The sequence below is a fragment of the Rhea pennata genome, chromosome 3 (assembly GCF_028389875.1).
Source record: "Rhea pennata isolate bPtePen1 chromosome 3, bPtePen1.pri, whole genome shotgun sequence".
Lineage (NCBI taxonomy): Eukaryota > Metazoa > Chordata > Aves > Rheiformes > Rheidae > Rhea > Rhea pennata.
In genome coordinates this window covers 13408221-13428277 of record NC_084665.1, presented here as the reverse complement: position 1 = coordinate 13428277, position 20057 = coordinate 13408221, and the positions used below count along the sequence as shown (strand labels likewise).

The window sequence follows — 20057 nt, the reverse complement described above, 5'->3', positions numbered from 1 at the left end:
GGCTGACACACCTGAGGGCTGTGCTGCCACTCAGATAGACCTGGACAGGCTGGAGAGCTGGGCGGAGAGGAACCTTGTGAGGTTCAACAAGGGCAAGTGCAGGTCCTGCACCTAGGGAGAAATAACCTTAGGCACCAGTACAAGCTGGGGGCTGACCTGCTGGAGAGCAGCTCTGCAGAGAAGGACCTGGGAGTGCTTGAGGATGACAAGTTGACTATGAGCCAGCAATGTGCCCTTGTGGCCAGGAAGGCCACTGGTCTCCTGGGGTGCATCAGGAAGAGTGTTGCCAGCAGGTGGAGGGAGGTGATCCTGCCCCTCTGCTCAGCCCTGGGGAGGCCTCATCTCGAGTACTGTGTCCAGTTCTGGGCTCCCCAGTGCAAGAGAGACATGGAGATACCAGAGAGAGTCCAGCACAGGGCTACAAGGATGACCAGAGGGCTGGAGCATCCATCCTACGGATGCAATGGGCATCCCAATGCCCATTTCTGCAATGGGCAGAAATTGAACCACAGGAAGTTCCGCCTGAGCGTGATGGGGAATTTCTTCCCTGTGAGAGTGACAGAATGCTGGAGCAGGTTGCCCAGAGAGGTTGTGGAGTCTCCTTCTCTGGAGATCTTCAAGGCCCGCCTGGATGCAACCCTGTCTAACATGCTCTAGGTGACCTTGCTGAGCGGGGGAGTTGGACTAGATGATCTCCAGAGGTCCCTTCCAACCTTACTGATTCTAGGATTCTATGAAACCTGTAGGAGCTCACAGAGTCCCACAAGAGGCTGTAGAGGCCTGCATGAGCCCGTATGAGCCAGTTAGAGCCCATAGAGGCCTGCAAGAGAATGTGTGAGCCAGTAGAGGTGCGTACAAGCCCGTAGTGGCTCGCAGAGGCCCATGCAAGTCTGTAAGGCCCATATAAGACCTTACAGGACCATGAAGGCCTGTATAGACCTGCATGAGCCCATGTGAGCGTGTATGACTCTGTACAAGCCCAGAGAGGTCCTCACAAGCCAGTTCGAGCCTATATGAAGCTGTAGAGGATTGTACAAGCCTGTGTGAGCCCACACAAGCCCGTTTGACACTATAGAGACCCTCGCAAGCCCCTACAAGCAAATAGAGGCTCCATAGAGGCATGAAGAAGCCCGTGTAGGCCTGCATGAACCTGTACAAGCCTGTACAAGATGGCACAAGACTAGAGGACCGACCGCATGAGCCCATGTGAGCCCATAGTGGCCCACACGAGTCCATAGAGGCCTGAACAAGCCCATGGAGAACTGTACAAGCCTGTAGAGGTCCGCACAAGCCCATACAAGCCCATAGAGGCCTGTGCAAGCCTGTACGAACTCGTAGAGGACCATATAAGCCTGCACGAGCCCACCGAGGCCTGCACAAGCCTGCGTAGGACCACAGAGGCCCGAACAGACCTGCACGAGCCCACACGAGTCCACGTGAGCGTGCACAACACCATATGGGCCCGCAGACGTACGGGCCTGTCGCCACGTCTGCTGCGCACGGACGGTCCCCGCAACAGCCGCCAACGCTGGCCACGGCCCACGGGCTCGAGTGGAGGTGGCTCTTGCGGGCGAACCCTCCTCCTCTTGGGAAAGCCCCACGGAGCCGGGCAGCAGCGTGTTCACCGAGTGCTTCCCTCGGGTTCAGGAGCCTCCGCAAAAAGTAACGCGAAAGGTTTTGGTGCCGGAGGCCTGTGCGCCCCGCCATGGGGCTGCAGCACCATCTAGTGCACCGCAGAGATTTTTTTTTCTCCCCGCTCCCTGGCGCTGTGGGGCGCGTTCAGCACGCCGCGGAGGGCAGACGTGGCAGGCTCCGCCGAGCGGCTCCGGGGACGCTCCCGAGCCCACAGGTGCACGCACATCCCCACACGCGCGTGCACACGCATGCACATCCCCCCACACATGCATGCACCCCCCCACACACACGCACACTCACAGGCACACGCACACCCGCACACGCGCACACACACACGGGCACATCCCCCCCACACCTGCACATACGCACACGCGCTCTCTCACACATGCACACACGCTCACACACACATGCACGTGCCCCCCCTCCCGACACCCCAGCACACACCCGCACGCTGCGGGGGGGGAGTAGGTGTTGCCTCAGCCCCCAGCAGGGGCAGCTACGCAAGCGCGAGGCGCCCCGTGCTCTGGGCGGGCTCCCCGGCAGCCTCCCCACGGAGGCGGCAAAGGAGGAACATGTGTGCATGCGTGCGTGTGCGTGGGGGGGGTCCCCTATAGGAGGCTGCTATGCATTACACACACGCGCAGTGCCCGCGCCGAGCTCGCGGTCGATCGCGACGGCTCAGCCCCGGCGCAGCCATGCCACCGCGGGGCCGCGCGCCCCGCTCGCGCCCGTCGCCCGTCTCCTCGGCAGTCTTCCACGCGTTCCCATATGAACGCATGCACACTCATGTACACACAAGCATGCACAGGCCCCCACGTGTGCACACACATGCACATGCGCACTCACACATGCATGCACTCACAAGCATGTGCGCACACACATGCAGGCACACATGCACATGCACGCCCCTCACAAATGCACATGCACACACACACATGCATACATGCACACACACATGCACACACATGCATGACCCACACACATGCACACACGCGCGCACACACATATGCGTACACACCTGCACATACACAGTGCACACATGCACACGCACATGTGCACACATGCACACACATGACCCCCACACATGCACATAGATGCGCACACACATGCACACACACATGCACATACATGCACACACATGCACGCACATGCGCACATACACGTGCACACATGCACACACACGCACACATGCACACACACACACATGCACACACACATGCCTCAGACACATGCACACACATGCACGCACACAATCACACACATGTACACACATGCGCACACACATGCACACACACTCGTGCACATGCACACATGCGCGCTCACGCACACACACGCGGACACACACGCGGACACATGCACACACACACGCACACATACATGTGCATGCACATGCACACACGCGGACACGCGCACACACACGCGCACAAATGCGCACACACACGCGCACATACACGCGCGCACACATGCGCACATGGACACACACTCACGCGCGCACACGCGCGCACTCCCCCCGCCGCCCCCACGTGACCCGCCGCCCCTTCCCCCGCCCCCCATTGATACAATGCAGCAAAGCGGAAGGTTCCAGGCGCCGCCAGGCGCACCGAGTCGAGACCCGAGCGGCGGATCCGGCGAAGCGGCGGAGGCGGGGAGGGGCGCTCGGCGCTCGGCTAGCGGTCCCGGCGGGCGCGCGCGCGCGCGCGGGGCGGCGGGCGCGTGGCGGGCGGCGGCGGCGGCGGCGATGGCGGAGCCGGCGGAGAAGCTGTACCGGGCGGAGTACGCCAAGAGCGGCCGCGCCTCCTGCAAGAAGTGCGGCGAGAGCATCGCCAAGGACTCGCTGCGCCTCGCCCTCATGGTGCAGGTACCGCGGGCCGCGCCGCCCCCCGCCGCCGCCCGCTTTGTCTCTGCCGCCCCCGGCCGCGCCGAGCGCCGGGGCCGCGCCGGGGCCGCGCCGGGGCCGGGGCCGGGGCCGGCGGCGGGCGCGGGCCGCGGGCGCCGGGCGCTCCGCCCGCGGCCGGCTCTCGTCCGCCGGCGCTGTGCGTCCTCGCGGCGCTGTGTCACTGCTGCGGGCGCCGCCGCGCCGCGCCGCGCCGCGCCGGGCCGGGCCGCGCCGGGTTGGTGAGCAGAGCGAAGCCGGGCCGGTGCCGTGCGCGCCGGAGTCGGGAGCGAGCTGAGCGCTTCGCCGGTGAGGCGAGGATGAGGCAGGGCGCTCCGGGTTTGCCGCCTGTGAGAGGAGTTACGTGGTGCTTCAGGCCGGACGCGGAGCTGTGCTGGGCTCTAGCGCTTCTCCTGAGTTTTGCCCGTGCCCCCCGCAGCTCCCTCGGCGGGAGCTTGTAGGAGATGAGCCGAGTGCTGGTTTTTTTTTTTGGGGGGGGGGGAGGGGGGATTCACCCAGTCTGTGTTCTGATTGCTCGCCCCCGACGTGGCTTGATTCTCCTTGAGGAGAAACCTGTCCTCGTCTGCTCGGGGGTGGTGTAGCCACGCTGAGGCCACAAGCTTTTTTATTTTGGGTAATGTAGAAGGGCTAAGCGGTAGGGTGGCAAGCTGCTTGATCTGGGTAAGCTCTCTTCCTGTGTGCATGTCCTGTGGTACCTTCCCCAGGCACCTTATCTGTTACGCTGGATTTCCTTCCTAGACTCTTTCCTAAATTGCAGGTATCTTTTAATTGGGGGAAAAAAATATTTAAGTTTACCCAGATACTTCCATTTTGTCTTTTTTTTTTCTTTTCCGTGTTAATCTGCCTGAGTTATTTCATCTTGACCTACTTTTGCTTTCTTCCTAGTCGCCCATGTTTGATGGCAAAGTCCCTCACTGGCATCACTATAGCTGCTTCTGGAAGCGGGCTCGAATTGTGTCCCACGCAGACATTGATGGCTTCCCTGAGCTCCGATGGGAGGACCAGGAGAAAATCAAGAAAGCCATTGAAACTGGAGGACCTGGAGGAGGTAAGCAGAGGTGTCCTGATGTTTAGAGGTTCAACAAAAAACATGCTTTCTGTTGCCAAGCTCGTGGCAGATTGTGGTTATTTGATCGCTGTGTCCATTTAGGAAATGACATGGGCAGAATTGTGGTGGTGGCAGCATGCTGCAGACTAGGAAGCTGGCAATATGGTCTAGCCTGTGAAACCAGCAAGGAAGAAACAAGGCAGTTGGCAGATGCATTGACAGATGTTTTTGTTTTCATGACTGATGTATTTTGGTTTCAGTTCCTTAATGTTAACAAATGCTCTTGCAGTATGTTATTTTAATGATACCTTCACTGTAATATATGGATGTGGTGGCTCTTTGAAATTGTTACACTGTCAGCTAATGAGTCAGGGAAGCAAGTGGGAAGGATCTGGGTACAGAACAGACTAAATTCACCCAATCTCTGTATAAACTGAGGATGCTGGGAGGTTTTAGATTGTCTACACACTGAAATGTAATAATATGAAAATAAAAGGAAACTAGCAGTTGGGAAGAGCCACCACAAGCTGTAGCTTTTGCTACTTGTTGGAGCATGTCATAGGTGTCAGCTTCTTCCTCCCCCTCAACAAGAATAGCTCCATTGGTGTCTACCAGCGGATTGTCCACCCGCTGAAGTGTAATAATATGAAAATAAAAGGGAACTAGCACTTGAAGAGTTCTGTTTTGAAGCATGGCTATTTATGACTACTGGTACAGTAAATTCTTTGATAGTAAATTCTATTGATACAGTAAATTCTTATACCTCTCCATAAAAGAGGTTAAAAAGGTCAGCTCTGTGCACTTTGGAAAGTCTTCAAAAATCCTTCGGCAAGCAGCCCTCTACAATTGCTACTTGATTGCATAAAAAATTCTTCATATTCTAAAAGTACTTCTGAGCATGGACTGATTTATTTTTACTCTGTATTCAGATTCTTGGCAGATGGTTTGCTGGAACACAGGGGTTTATTAATCCAGACTTATAACAATCTGAGACAGAGAATAATAATAATAATAAAGAATGCCTTTTAAAGCCAAACTCTGTATTTGCCTTTGTGCTCCAGGAAAAGGAGGGGACCAGGAAGGAGGTGGCAAGGCTGAAACAAGCCTAAATGACTTTGCTGCAGAATATGCCAAGTCTAACAGAAGTACTTGCAAAGGCTGTGAACAGAAAATAGAAAAGGTAAGGAGCTTTCCTTCAGTTTTCCAGCTCTTGTCTTTTCCCCCACTAGTCCCAGTTCAAACAGTGGCTTTAATAATTGCTTCCTGTCTGTCTTGCATATGGAGGGCACTTGCAGAGTTGCAACTCTGAGTGTAGAGAGCAGCTGCATCCTGGACAGCTGTCAGAAAAGGCATCCCTCTGTCTGGAGCCTGGGCTTCAGAACCGTTGATGCTTCTTTTTCACTTGGGCCTGGGAGCAGATTGCAGTGCCGCACGCCAGCATTTCCGTGGCGAGAAAGCCACCACACACTGTAGCTTTTGCTGCTTGTTGGACCATGTCATAGGTGTCAGCTGCTTCTTCTCCCTCAACAAGAACAGTTCTGTTGATGTGCAGTGTAGCTGTATTAACTGTGGAGGCATACAAAACCAACGATGCAGCTCATTAACAGTGCATCCTGCCTTGTGGCTGAGCATGTTTCAGTGCTCTGCTTTTAATCAGCATTGGCAAAATGAAGCTCTGAGCCTCTCTGTACTGATGGATGTGAATGGCCCTCACCTGTGCAGGTCTAAACACCAGTTCTGGTGTGTTCCTGTCTGCAGAAGCATTGGTGTCTGCTATGTGGACATACCTGTACTGGAGTGTGAAGGACTGGATCTAAACACCTAAAACATGTAGTTGTTGGAATCTGAAAAGTAATTTGCAGTAAGATGGGATGAGAAGTTCACAAATTTTTGGATCTCTCTGATGCATATGCTCAGTGTTAGGGATGTAAAGTTAGCTTTTGGAGTTCCCTGCATAGGCTTTGGTCATGCGAGCTTTGCTTGCCCAACTTTGCTGGGAGTTGGGAAGTTGAGTGAGTAAGGATTACGAGGCGTTCACCTGTTGGAGTGTTTTTTTGAGCAGAAAACTATTTAAAGCAGTAAAAGGCTGGGTTTTCAGCTTTGGCTCAGTTGAGAGAATTTCTTTCAAACTGAAATATACGTGAAGAAATACAACTCAGAAGAAATATTCAGAAAAACAGAGGAGCTTAAGTGACAGGGCTTTATTAAAAGTTACAGGTTTTGATAGAGGAAACATTGCTGTTCTGCAGCTGTTTAGGAATTATGTTTGATGAGCTTATTAACATCTTGCCCTTTCTAGGGCATCCTAACTATTGCTCTTGTGTGCTTTAACCTGCCTCAGGGCCAGATCCGAATTTCCAAGAAGATGGTGCATCCTGAAAAGCCACAGCTGGGAATGATAGATAACTGGTACCACCCGGACTGTTTTGTGAGCCGTCGAGCAGAGCTGGGTTTCCTCCCGACGTATGGGGCCACTCAACTCCTAGGCTTCGGGATCTTGAAAGCTGAAGATAAAGAAACTCTGAAGAAGCAGCTTCCAGCTGTCAAGAGTGAAGGGTATGTAGGGAATGTAAGAGCGTGTTGTCTAAAGGAGCTATTACTTGTCTTCAAATGCATCTGTGATAAAGGTGTTTTTAGCATTAATGTGCGTCTCTTAAAATGAGTAACGGTTGTTGGAGGTGCTGGTCATTCTCATGGTATTAAGCAGAAGGCAGCAGATAAGTTTCCCAAGTTTCCCATCACTAGAAGTTGGCAATCCTAGTGCCCCTGTGACTGCAGAGAGAAAGCGCAGAGAGCAGCAGCTGTGATTTAGCAAACTGATGCAGGGCTTTCAGCCATAAAATGTTTTTTGTACAAATAGATGCTGGACTTTGTGTCTGTGTGATGCCGTTATCAGTGATGGTTTCTCTGCTCTAATCACTTGTTAGAGAATTGACTTGACATGTCTTATCTATGAACTGTTGAACTGTGTGACAGGCACTGAATCTGATAATAGTGTGTATTGGCTGAATAGTACTGATGCTTGGATGCTTTTGTTTGCCCAGTCTTTTATGCTAAAACTGAAAATTTGTTGCCTTGTATTACAGGTTCTACTAACAGCCTCTAGCTAGAAATTTTAGTGACAGAAAAGACCTTCCAGATTGCTGCTTAGCTTTGGTCAATCTTTCTCTGTTAATGAAGGCTTTTGTTGCTTGTTTATGAAGTAACTTAAATTTGAGTTACAGTTCATAATGCAAGCCACTGTTGCATAGTTCCTGTGAAGGAGGGAACATGAAGTGTTGCTGGGGTCTACAAACAGAAAAGAACTGGTCTTTGTAAGACTTCAGGCTTGTCCATGTGCATCATAGACTGAATTCACCTCTACTTTTACCAGGATTCAGTATGAAATTGTCTAGTGTCTGCTTCTGAGAAAACCTAGGTATGTCAGTCTGTGCTTTTTTTGGCATTGGTCCTCCAGGTGCATATCTAATGGACACAGAGTGCTGTTCAGAACCTTGTGACGATCTGAATGTCATCCTCTGCTGCTGGTAACAGAGCAGAATGTGTGACCTGTGTGTTGTTGAGATGCTACCATTAAGCTTTTGCACTTTATGCTCAGCTAGGAAACAATTGCTCTAGAAACATTCAGCCATGGTGGGGGTGCCATGGGAAGGGTCCTGCAGTATCGTATGGACAAGGCTCCCCGAGGAGCACTTGCTAGGTGCCTTGCTTCTCTGCTAACTCAGCTGAATGACTGCAGGCTGTGATATTTCTGAGTGTGAAGAACCATGTGTTGCTGCCAGGCAACCTGCCATCTTTTCACACAGGCACTTTGCTTCCATGTGTGTTGCAGGATATAAGTAGTAGTTCAGTGGTTTAATTTACTTGCAACCTTTCAAGTAGTCCTCTGCTTTTGGTGCAGGGGTGAGTGCTCTGCTTTGTCCTAGAGCAGTGCATGAGTTTAAGAAGGATATTTTTAGTTTTCTCCCAGATCTTTGACACAGCATTAGAAGTTTGACTGTGCAAGTGTTTCTCTTGTCTGCCCTGCCTCTCCTTTCCTGGGCCACTGCTGGGATGCTATTCAAACTATGAAGGCTTTGCGAAGATAGACCACAGTGTAGTTTGCCAAGTCACTGGGTAAATAAGAGCCTAGAACGGCAATGGAAAAAAGCTTAAACTGGTGAGGTAGAGTAATGTAAACCAGGACCTTGTGTCAGAAAAGCAGCAGGACCTCTCATCTTTCCTGCTTTCCAAGCACTACATGAGCAAGCCCCTCAACCATGAAGGTGTTGGCTGGCTCTTATGCTCCACTGACCTTCTTCTGTTTAGGCTGGCTGCTTGAGCCAAAGGTATTAAGGGTCAGCTGAAAAAATAGTTGTCTGTCAAATAAACTGCATAAGCGAGGGAGAAGTATACTTCCTACCTGGTGATTTGTGTAGGCCATTAAGTAGTGGTCTTTTTAAGCAAGCTGTTGTTGAACTGTACCTGTTGCATATGTGAAGACTGACCCTTCCCCAGTGGGAGAGTATATACAGTAGCACCTGGCCGCTGCTCACAACATGCAGCGTCTGGTTCTGGGCACAGGAGTGGAAATGAATGCATGTGTCAGCCAGCGACTGTGTATTTCATCAGTTGTTCTAAAACTTCCCATCTGTGGCTTGTAGATACACGTATGAGACAAATTCTGCTTTGGTCTTCTCTTTTCTGGGCTGTATAAAATGATAGCTAGTGCTTGCTAAGTCTCTGGCAAAGCCAGCCTCCTGATGAAAGAGAGGATGGTGACTGACAGCTTTACTCCTCTGCCTGCAATCCAGATGATTGCTCCTGCTGTGCAGTTTGCTCGCGTGGCTGGAACAGGTACAGTAATTGCCCTGTCAGGGGAGGGCTGCCTACTGCCCCCACCCCGACCCTGAGGAGAAGCTGTTGTGAGTGAGTGTTGCTGATGGGATTTGGATGCTTTCCCTTGGTCCTGGGGCCTCTCAGCAGTGCGGTTGGCTTCCAGCAGCTTGCCTGCTGCCTCATCTCCTTTTGAACAGGAGACAAGTTACTGCACAGGAGTGACTCTTGGCTTACTGGAGCCAGGCTGCCCAGGGAGAGGCACTTCAGATACTGGGCCCTGTTCAACCCAGTTCTTGAGCGCCCAGCATAAATGCTTACATCATTAAGACCTCTGGCTTGATAAGGCTTCGCAGCGCTCTGCCCTTGAGCTGGTATGTTTTTCCTAGGTAATGATGGATATCTGTGACTGATTTAAAACTTCACGAAGTTGTGATCCCTGTGGTTAACACGTTGTACTTTGTGGGCTTAGCGAGCGCTCTGGGATTGCCTCTTGCAGGCACTGGAGCAGGAAGAGAGGAGAGTGCAGTTTGCCTGTTCTGGGGAGGTTTGAAGGCAAGGCATTTGAGCTGTACCCAGCCCTGCCACCCTCGGTCATACTTGCACACCTCGGCAAACAATATGTAACTTTTCTTGTGAAATGTCAGAATTTGGTGGTAGCTGAGTGATGCTTCTTTCCTGTGTCTTCTGAGGCAGGGTAACTTGCGATGTTAGCCCCTTCAGACTTGCTGGAGAACAGCTGAAAGGAAGAATCTTTTACAAAATTAGCACCTTCAGGATTTGCAGGGTGGTTTGGTTTATGCTTTGGTTGGAGATGCTAATGAAGGGCTACTGGCAGCAGTTGCAAGTAAAATTAGAATTTGGCCTAATCTTTTTGCTAGAACTTACAGGTTGCTAATGTCTGAGCCTTCAAGGAGAGTGCTCTTAGCATCATCCTGCAGCTTTATATCTTATAAGCTTTAGTACTAGGTCAGTCTTAAAGGTAGCAAAGCTAGAAGGTGAAATGTTTGAGAGTAGAAGAGTTACAGAGGATGTTAACTTTGTCTTAACCATCAACTGCCATGTATAAAGTTAAGCTACAGATTCTTTCTTAAATGGAAACCTGGCTGATGTTCCTAAATGATAGCAGCTCTCTCAAAACTAAGCACGAGGTCCGAACTGTATTCATGCTCTTTGTCAAGTTCTGGGTCCCTCCTGGCCCAGAAGTGGGGTAAAATTTCCCTTTATTTCCTCATAAATGAAATCACTGCGTGTTTTCACTATTGGTATTGATGTATTTTGAAACCAGGCAGGCCAAGAGGATGTCACCTGTCTCTGGAAACATAAGCAATTGTCTACTGAGGTCTTTTGTCATTCAGAAATCTGCTGAAATCCTCCTGTGTTTAATTTGGCTTCCTCTTCTCTCCAGTCTGTGTTGAGCAAAGCTTTCTCAAATTCTCCCTGCACAGCTCTAAGGCCCCAGCTAAATAACAATAAAATTCCTCATACAACTGTGCAGTAGCATGCCAGTATCAGCCTGAAAGTAGCTTACAAGCAGAAACTACTTCCTGTCTGATTTCAGAGACTTAACTCCTGTCTAAAGAGAAATTAGCTGGGAAATACCTAGTTTTCCCAGTGTGCTGGCTTATTCAAGTTCCTATGTTTGCTGTCATTTATTTCAAAAGAATGTACTGTCTGAGCTGAAAAGTCAAACAGCTGAAAGACACGGTAGTCTTTTAACTTACCTTGCTATAGTTCCTCTGATTATCTGGAGAGGTGTATTTAGATACAGTCAGTGATTTTTAAATATGCCTTTGGAGTAGCTAATAAAAGTGTAGATGAATATACCTAGAAGTCCAGATATTGTAGTATTTTGTGTTTTGCCAGATCAAACAGTTATCCTGTGGGAATAGCTCTATGTGCACCGACCTGATCAAGGCTTTTTCTTTGCAGAGCCAAGTACATGTCTAAAATCTAGCGTTGAGGAATTAAAAAAAAGAGCTTGCCTGCTAAAATTCAGGAAAGCCAAGCCTCTGCAGATATCAGCAAAGTGAGCTCTGGTTACTGCTGGACAGTCACTTGAAATACTTCATGTGTGTGTGTATGTGTGTGTTCTTTTTGTTGTTGTTGTTTTCTCCTATATTAGAAAGAGAAAAGGAGAAGAGGTAGATGGAAATGTGACTGCGAAAAAGAAACAGAAAAAAGAAAAAGACAAAGAATCAAAGCAGGAGAAACTGCTGAAGGTGAGTTTTAGCTAATTGGTTCTGTAAAACTGCCCTAGAGCATAGTGTCAGGCACTAATTAAAACAGAATTGCAACACAGGAGGCAACCGGTCCTTGTGTCCTGGCGCACAGGATTCTCTTTCATGAAGGCTTTGCTGAAGGTAATTCACCCTGAAGCTGTCTTCTGAAAGATCAGGAAGGAAAACTCTAGGACTTGTGTTTATTGGATTCAAATAGATTAGGTTAAGCGTCTTTTCTCTCAAGGAAATTAATTCTGTAGTCTTTCCTGTACTTGTAGTGGCTGAAATTTGGAGACTGAATACTGTTGCAGCAGAGTTGGGGACTGAATAAGCAGCTCATTATAAAAATTAAACAGAAATGGAGTGTTGACTAGATTAATGAGAAATCATACCTTTTTACCCTCTGGTGAGTTGTGTTCTGTTCTTGAGTAGGAAGTGTGATAAATCACAGCTTTCTGTCTTTTGTTTTCTAGAATATTGTGGGAAGAATTTCTGAGGGAGCTTCAGGAACTTTGTATTTGTTGAAAGTTTGACATAGGTGTTCTCCAAGAGAAAAATGAACAGCAGCTTTTACTGAAATTGAAGTCTAAATAGAGCTGTAGAAAAATTGTGCATTTGCCTTTGATTTTTTTTTCTTGTTTTGTGATGGTAGCTTAATTTTTAGCAAAGCATAGATGGGGCATTATCTGGGTTTTGGTGCTGGAATGCAGACATTTAGGACAGATCAAGTTAATTTGAGGATCAAGATTAACTTTGGGCCCACATTCACTTAATGGGTTTTTTAGCAGTATTTCATCAAGCGTGACCATTGACACCGGGGGACGGAGTTCAACACACTGGCAACCAGCTGTTGCAGAGTGGGCTTCATCTTTGAGTACAGATGATGACAAAACACATTCAGACAGTACCTGAGATATTTTTAGGATGCTTCTTTGCTGCCCAACCCTGTCACCTTTGGGAAGACTCAAAAGAATGTACAGACTTATCTGCAGTGCTTGAGGTGACTGTTCTGCAGAAGTTCTTCTTCTGCTCTGATGACTTAAAACAAGGAGAGCACCTATCAGGATTTGTGACTTTTTCTGTTTTATTACATGGCTTGGATAAATCAACATCTCTACTTTTTGTAGTGTGAACTAGTGAAGTGACATTTACAGAGGCTTTGGGGAACTCACCAAAGGTAAAAGTGTGATAGAAACACAGATTCTACTCTACCTGAAAACCAGGCTGTCTTGTTAATATAATTTTTATCTCTTTCTGTGGGATAGTGCAGTAAATGTTACTCTGTGGCATTTTTTGCATGTGTACATGACAAGCACTGGTATATACAGAATCTTACAGAGTTGTCCATCCCATGTGTGGTCTTGAGAAGCAACAAAATGTGTTGCAGTTGTGGTACATTCTTACATTCATACTGAAATCTGAAGTAAAGACCTGTTTCAGGTGTTTGGAGTAAAGCGTGTGACTCCATTTCAGTAAAGCTGCCGGTTCTTGGTACTCCTCATCTCATGGGCTGTGCTTAAGATACCATGGGTTTGTTGAATCCTTGTCCATATACTGCAATTTCAGGAGTGTTGTTTATAGATGATGATGATAAACTGCAGGTGCCTAAACTGGCAGCTTTTGTCAACAGGAGCAGACAGAGCTGATTTGGGGCATCAAGGATGAGCTGAGGAAGATCTGTTCCACTAATGACCTGAAAGAGCTGCTGATCGCCAACAAGCAGGAAGTGCCTTCTGGGGAGAATGCCGTGAGTTGAGGCGTAGTTGCTTTGCCTGTATACTGGATCCTTGAATTGGTGAAGTTGACCCAAACTGATAGTGCTGCAAGGTCCATAGATCTGAAGCATTTCTCTAGAATAACACTGCAGACAGAAATTGAGTGTAAAACCTAGTCCTTTTGTCCCTAGACTCTGATGATACTGTTATAATGCTTATGAAGGAGCCACGTGGTGATGTCTGATACCCAATTCAGTTCCTGATCTCAGTGATGCGCTCCTATTCTGCCATGCACAAAGTGGTCTGTATTTTGTTGCTGCTGGCTCTTCAAGAGCAAGCTGGTCATGGCATGTACTTATTAAGACTTATTTCTGCACTGTTGCCTGGTCAGGTGCAGTGTAGTAGGTGTGCTGTCTTGTGTGCAGAGTCCAGATAGGAGAGGTTGCAAGTCGCAGTTATGAGCAGATACAGCATGACTGGGGAAACTTAGTGTCATGTCGTAAAGGCAGGGTAAACCAAATAGCCTTGAGTGTGTTGGTTTATATGCAATGTACACATGACAAAGTGCTGGAAATGTCTACATCTGTGTGCCAGCAAACGTACATTTTTTTCCTCTTGTCCAACCCAGTGTAATGTAGTATGCGGGCTTCCACTCTGTTTCTGCCATGACCTGTTTTGCGTTCTTTGCTGCTGTAGATTTTGGACCGAGTAGCAGATGGGATGGCATTTGGAGCTCTGCTTCCCTGTGAGGAGTGTAAGGGGCAGTTTGTATTCAAGAGTGATGCATATTACTGTTCAGGGGATATTACTGCCTGGACTAAGTGTGTTGCTAAAACACAGACGCCCAACAGGAAAGACTGGATAATCCCAAAGGTGGGTGTTTACTGTGGATTTGACAATCTGTAGCACATTTTTTTTTAACTAGTGTTACTTCTTGTAAAGAGGTCAAATAAGCAGGTGCTGTCGAATACTGAAGAGCAGAATTTGCTGAGTCTGTCAACAGCTGTGACAGTGGGAAGATCCACTGAAACGCAGCTAATGGATAACAAAATGTTTTCCAGTAATGCTGAATTGAAAGAGATGTTGCTGGTTTGACTTGAAACCAGTCTTTTTCCTCCTTCTAGCTTTGTTTTCTCAGTCAGTAAAATGAGTATTTGCCTACTTCAGTATGAATGTCTCAGAAATCCTTTCTGAGTAAATACCAAGATCTGGCCAAGATCTGGCCAATGCTAGATTTAGTCTTTAAGTCTTATAGTAGTATTTGGGGGGGGGGCTTAACTCTACTTGTGCTTCCATCACACAGGAGTTTCGGGAAATTCCCTATCTCAAGAAATTTAAGTGTAAAAAGCAGGACAGGATATTCCCCCCAGAGGCTGCAACTGTGAACTCTGTGCCTCCTCCATCTGCATCTGCTCCTTTGACAGAGACTGTGTCCACACCCAGAGGTAAGCCACTAGCTGGACATAGGTCGGAATAAGACAAGAAAACATTACTGGTAAATTTTTGGAGTTGGGGCTGCCCTGCTAGGGAAACGGAGAAGAAGGGCGAGTATCAGGTCTTGTAACAGGACTTCTGGTAGAGGAGAGTGTGTTTCTTAGAACCTTTGCTTCTGGGTCCAACAATATTGAAACATCTTCCTTTGGCTGTAGTGATATATTCCTTCCAGGAGTTCAGGACAGTGTGTAATGCAACTTCTGGCCAGACTTATATGCTATCCTGGGCAGACACGCTGTCTGCTGTTCTCTTCCTGCCTCCAAACAGCCTGAGCTCTCCAGACATGCCATGGTAGAGTTTCTTGAGCTTTGTCTTTCTAGCATAGGTACTCTGTTATGGTGTGTTTTCTGGGGATACACTCAAGATCCTGGCTATTGTCTTGGAAATTATTTCAGGCACTTGGTGGTGGTGAGGGAATGATGTGCTTGCAATGGATCAAAAGCTTTGAGGCCCATGTTCCAAAATCTGTGTGTTCCAAGAGCTGCTGTGAAATCCCTTCTTGCTTAGCTGCTTTTGGGAACATCCACAGTGCCAGATACTCCACATGCAGTGTTAAGTTTTATGGAAAAGAGGTTATTTAAAATCCTTTATTTAGATTTGGCTTTACCAACTACTGACCTCCATTGTGCAAAATAGATATGCTGTCTCCACCCTGCAAAGTGGCAAAAGGTCAGGTTTCAGCAATCTCACGTAGGCTGTTGGAGTGAGTTGCCTGGTCTAATAATGTGGCCTGTCAGCTAGGAACTGTGATGACTGACTTATTCAACTAGTTTAGTCCTGGCCATAGTTTTGGGGAGCAAGGGGTTATTGCTATATGGTGAAAAAGGTGAGAGGAGTTCTGTCCCACTAATTTTAGCCAAATTATGTTACTGTAGAAATGAAGATAAAATAGCCTAGGTCTTGGTTCTGATTAGCAAGTTGATTCCAGCTCCAGTGTGCTCTAAGTGGAAACTCAAGCTATTGACTGGAATTAAACTTGGGTTACGTGGTTGCTAGCAGCCTAATTTGTATTAAAAAAAACAGACAAACTCGATTTGTAAACCGGAGTCGATACCATTTATCTTCAACAGCACAGGTGCGCTCTTAGACATTTCCAGTGTCCTTGGGCTGCCTGTGTTGCAAAGTTCATTGCATCAGTGTTCGCATTATAATGTGATGGAGCCCCAGTTGGTTACCAGATTGCTCCTGACTTGTTATGGAGTTTGCATGATCCAGCTGATTTACAACCTGTGCTGTCTGTAAGATCAAGACCAAAAAGTATTGTATAACATGTGGGAACACAGTGTTGCGTGAGAGACGATCTTCCTTTTCCAGCTCTTCAAAAATAGATTTACTTTTGAAGAAGCAGGAGCTTTCATGTTACAGTGAGTTTCTCTCATGCTGTCCTGACGTTGAAGGAAGATAGAAGCAGTGCAGGGTCTCCAGTAGCACCATGCCAAAGCAGAATGATAAAGTTGCAGGCAAATAGTGCAGCTACGTATCCATCTTCCCTGTCTTCCTCCCCTTCCCTAGGAACCTTTGTATGTTGTCAGATGCTGGGCTTTGTGGCCTTTCGTAAATGAAAGGGAGCTGTCCTCCTGCGTGCTTAGCACAGGTCACATCTGTTTAGACCCTTGTCTCCTCCCCCGGGATGATTTTCCTGAGCTTGTAGCATTCTGTCCTGTTGTGTTTGTTATTTGTCCGGGGAGCTCTGTGCCTCTTGGTAACATACTGTGTTGTTTCCAAACCTCTAGATAAACCACTGACGAACATGAAGATCTTGGTTCTCGGAAAGCTGTCCAAAAACAAGGAGGAGGTGAAGAGCATTGTGGAGGATCTGGGAGGAAAGATGACAGGAAGTGCTAACAAGGCCACCTTGTGCATCAGCACACAGAGTGAGCAGCCTTGCTTTGATTATTGGTAGCTTGGTAGCAGAACTGAGTGGGTTGGACAGGACACACTGTCCTCATCTTTCTGTTGAATTATGTTTGGATGAGGGCACGTGTTTGTGTGCACAGATGGTCTTAGTGTGCTTGGAAAGGTAAAGACAGATGTATGCTGTTCGAGTTTTACTTAGCTAGCGCCTTAATCCTGCGGGTTGTGCAGTAAGGCTCCATCAGATTTGCAACAACTGGAGCTCAGGTCTCTGCGCGCAGACTGTGGCAGTGTGCTGGCTGCCCTCAGTCAGACAAAAGGCGCTGTGGATTTGTGGATTCTGCCGCACTTGTTTTAGGGAAGCTGGAGAGCCAGCCATGGGTGCTCAAAGGCAGCAGCCCCCTAGCTCGGTGGGGCTGTGTGGCTGAACTAGGTTTCCTCTGCTGGCAGCTATGGACCTGTTCTTGTGTTGTGTTGGACTTGGAAGTCCTGTACTGGGTACTACCTGCTGGACAGCCCGGGAGGGGTTGTACAGCTCCAGCCCAGCCTCAGGAGAGGAAGATACCTAGACCTGCAAGGTAAAATATGGTTGTTCCTGTTCTAGTGCAGTCTGCAGCTTTCGGCTTCTGGGGCTTTTGCTTTCCAAAGAACATAGTGAATCCAGAATATGGTGGAGCTGCATTTCCTCATAGCATTACATGGCCATGAATTATGGCCAGAGGTGGAGGCTAAACTCTGAAACCTGATGTTCTTTCTCTCCTTCTCCCATCCTACCTTTGCAGAGGACGTGGAGAAAATGAACAAGAAGATGGAAGAAGTGAAAGAGGCCAAAGTCCGTGTGGTCTCAGAGGAGTTTCTTCAGGATGTGAAATGCTCCAGCAAGGGCTTTCAGGAGCTTCTCTCTCTCCATGCACTTTCGCCTTGGGGTGCAGAGGTGAAAATGGAGTATCAGGAGGTGTCTGTGGATGGGAAGTGCAGTAAGCCACCAAATACGAAGAGTGCTGGGAAGGTCAAAGAGGAACAAGGTGATTAACAAAGTGGTCTTGTCTTTCATTTAAATTATAATGTGATGTGGGGAGGGGTGTAAATTAGCTCCTAAAGCCAGGTGAAAAGCCATTGAAGTCTTACTGTTCTTATGCAAGGAATCTGAATTGATAGTCTTTTAGGGTGATAACTACACAAATTGAGGATGTAAATGTTGGTTCAATTCAAATTTGGAGTTCAAACTTTGTATTGTGTGCCTGGAAGAAAGCTTAACTCCCTTTCCCTTCAGGTCCTAGCAAGTCTGAAAAGAAAATGAAGCTAACGGTTAAAGGTGGAGCAGCAGTAGATCCTGATTCTGGTGAGTGATAGATATGGCTGTGACCACTTGCAAAATTTGTTTTGTTTTTTTGGTAAAAGTATAAGGGGTTTGGATTTCTAATCATGAAAGTGGAAGCTGAGTTTTTAAACTGCTTTTTCTTTCTATCAAAGTAAGGACATTTGAATGTCTAGCATTTTCTAGTGCTATTTTCAGGCCAGCTGAAACTAAGGAGCACACTTACTTCAGCTTTGTGCCGCCTGTCAGTAGAGGGAACGAAAGCTCAGCCAGCAGAAGCTGCAGGTCTAATGTGAAAAGCTGCATCTGGGCCCAAGCTTTTGGGGGGGCAGTTCATGCTACTTTCCAAACCTACAGTGCATGGCGGGTCTTCTCAGAACTTGTACTATGTCTGTGGCTAGCCCTAAGCTTTTCAGTCCGTTTTCTTCTTGGATACCTGCAAAACCCTCTCAAGAACTTCTCTAGTTAGTTATGCGTTGTTAAATACTAGATTTTAGATTGTCAACAGTTCTGACTTCTCCTCCCTCTCCCCCCCCCTTTCCTCAATCTGGGGTTGAGATTTACTCCAGTATATCTCAAAATTGCATGCTTGCAATTTATTAGAAAGAAAACATGTCTCAAGTAGTATAGAATGAGCATATGATCATTATTTTTCCAGTATTTTTGTTAAGATTTGCATAACTGTATGAAACATATGGGTGAACACACATTCAGAACAGAGACTTAATGGAAGTTAATATGTAACCACCTGTGGGTTCTATTTTTTTTTGTTTGTTTTCTCTGTAGGTTTGGAGGATTCTGCTCATGTCTTTGAAAAAGGTGGAAAGATTTTCAGTGCCACGCTTGGGCTAGTAGATATTGTGAAAGGAACAAATTCTTACTATAAACTGCAACTGCTAGAGGATGATAGAGAGAGCAGGTAAGTTTAGCTTTTTCTGGAAATACTTATATTCATTTTTCTCCAATACATATTGGATTGTATTTTTTATAAAAGCAAAATATTACTTAAAATGTCTTTGAGGAGATACAGATAGATGCATATAGTAAAAGTATGTATCCTGCTGGGGAGATCCCTGCTCTGTATGTAGACTTTTCTTTGTGGTATTGACGAAGCCAAAGTTAGGAGGTGAACAAGTTTACTGAACTGCATCTAGAAGTGTTCATTCCCACATCCTGGGATGCACAAGTGACATAAAGTTGGTATGGTTAGGTTCACTGGCTGATAGGAGGGCCGGTGAAATCTGCCATGTTGAGAATCTCTCCCTTATTTTCCATTTACTTTTCTCTTCTAATTGCAGAGCTGTCATCTTGGGAAACAAAACCAGGTTCTGGTAGTACTGTTATATAGTTCTGAATTGGTATCATGAGGCTTAAAAAATATACTGAAATTGGTCAGGGAACAGTGATGTCTTTAGCTTTCCGGTCTTACCTGACACATAGCAGAGCTGGCCAAGGGTTGCATTACTGAAAACAGATGAAGAAGTGGAGAGAGATCTATCTTAATGCTACTGGTCCTCCAAGCAAGTAAGGGATGCACAGTAATCCAAGAAAGTTAATGGCTGTCAGCAATGACCTTGTTTCAGCTCTGGATTTAGTTGCACGTTACGTTGTCCATAATCAGCTTTTACTGACTCCTATATTTGGAGTTTCTATCTGATCTGTGACTCAGGACAGGACATTTTGTACCTGACAGATTGGAAAGGTGTGGTGAGTTTTTTGTTTTGTTTATTTTTATTTAGTTGTTTTTATCCGTACAATAATAAGGATGCTTACCCAAGGTAGTGTCAATAATACAGACAAAGACTTGAATTACTTCTATTTTAATAGGTTTTTCTGAGTCTAAACTCTAGGATTTTGAGTCATAGGCTTAAAGATGCATAGTGTCTGTTTTTCGAAGAATGGCCCTAATAGTCTGAACATTAAGACTGAAGGGATGATAGCCGCTTCTTTCCTACAATGTATGTATTTATCTTCAGGATTATTGGTTTGATGTGTTCACTCTGGGGTTTTTTTTACACTAGTGCTTGGACACACGTTCTGTGGTGACCGTTTACTTTTGTTG

The 20057-nt window shown here is 47.2% G+C and overlaps 1 protein-coding gene across 1 annotated transcript in view; it reads left to right on the top strand.

Moving 5' to 3' along the window:
* The first annotated feature begins 3342 nt into the window (after positions 1–3342).
* The window catches only part of PARP1 (poly(ADP-ribose) polymerase 1), a 29795-nt gene continuing 13080 nt past the window's right edge, over positions 3343–20057 (top strand). Inside the window, exons 1-12 of the mRNA XM_062571612.1 lie at positions 3343–3493; positions 4415–4577; positions 5639–5757; positions 6919–7133; positions 11518–11614; positions 13245–13361; positions 14026–14202; positions 14633–14774; positions 16557–16697; positions 17460–17702; positions 17951–18019; positions 18782–18914. Of these exons, the coding sequence (XP_062427596.1) occupies positions 3374–3493; positions 4415–4577; positions 5639–5757; positions 6919–7133; positions 11518–11614; positions 13245–13361; positions 14026–14202; positions 14633–14774; positions 16557–16697; positions 17460–17702; positions 17951–18019; positions 18782–18914 (1736 nt within the window). The 5' untranslated portion in view covers positions 3343–3373. The remainder of the gene's footprint in view (positions 3494–4414; positions 4578–5638; positions 5758–6918; positions 7134–11517; positions 11615–13244; positions 13362–14025; positions 14203–14632; positions 14775–16556; positions 16698–17459; positions 17703–17950; positions 18020–18781; positions 18915–20057) is intronic.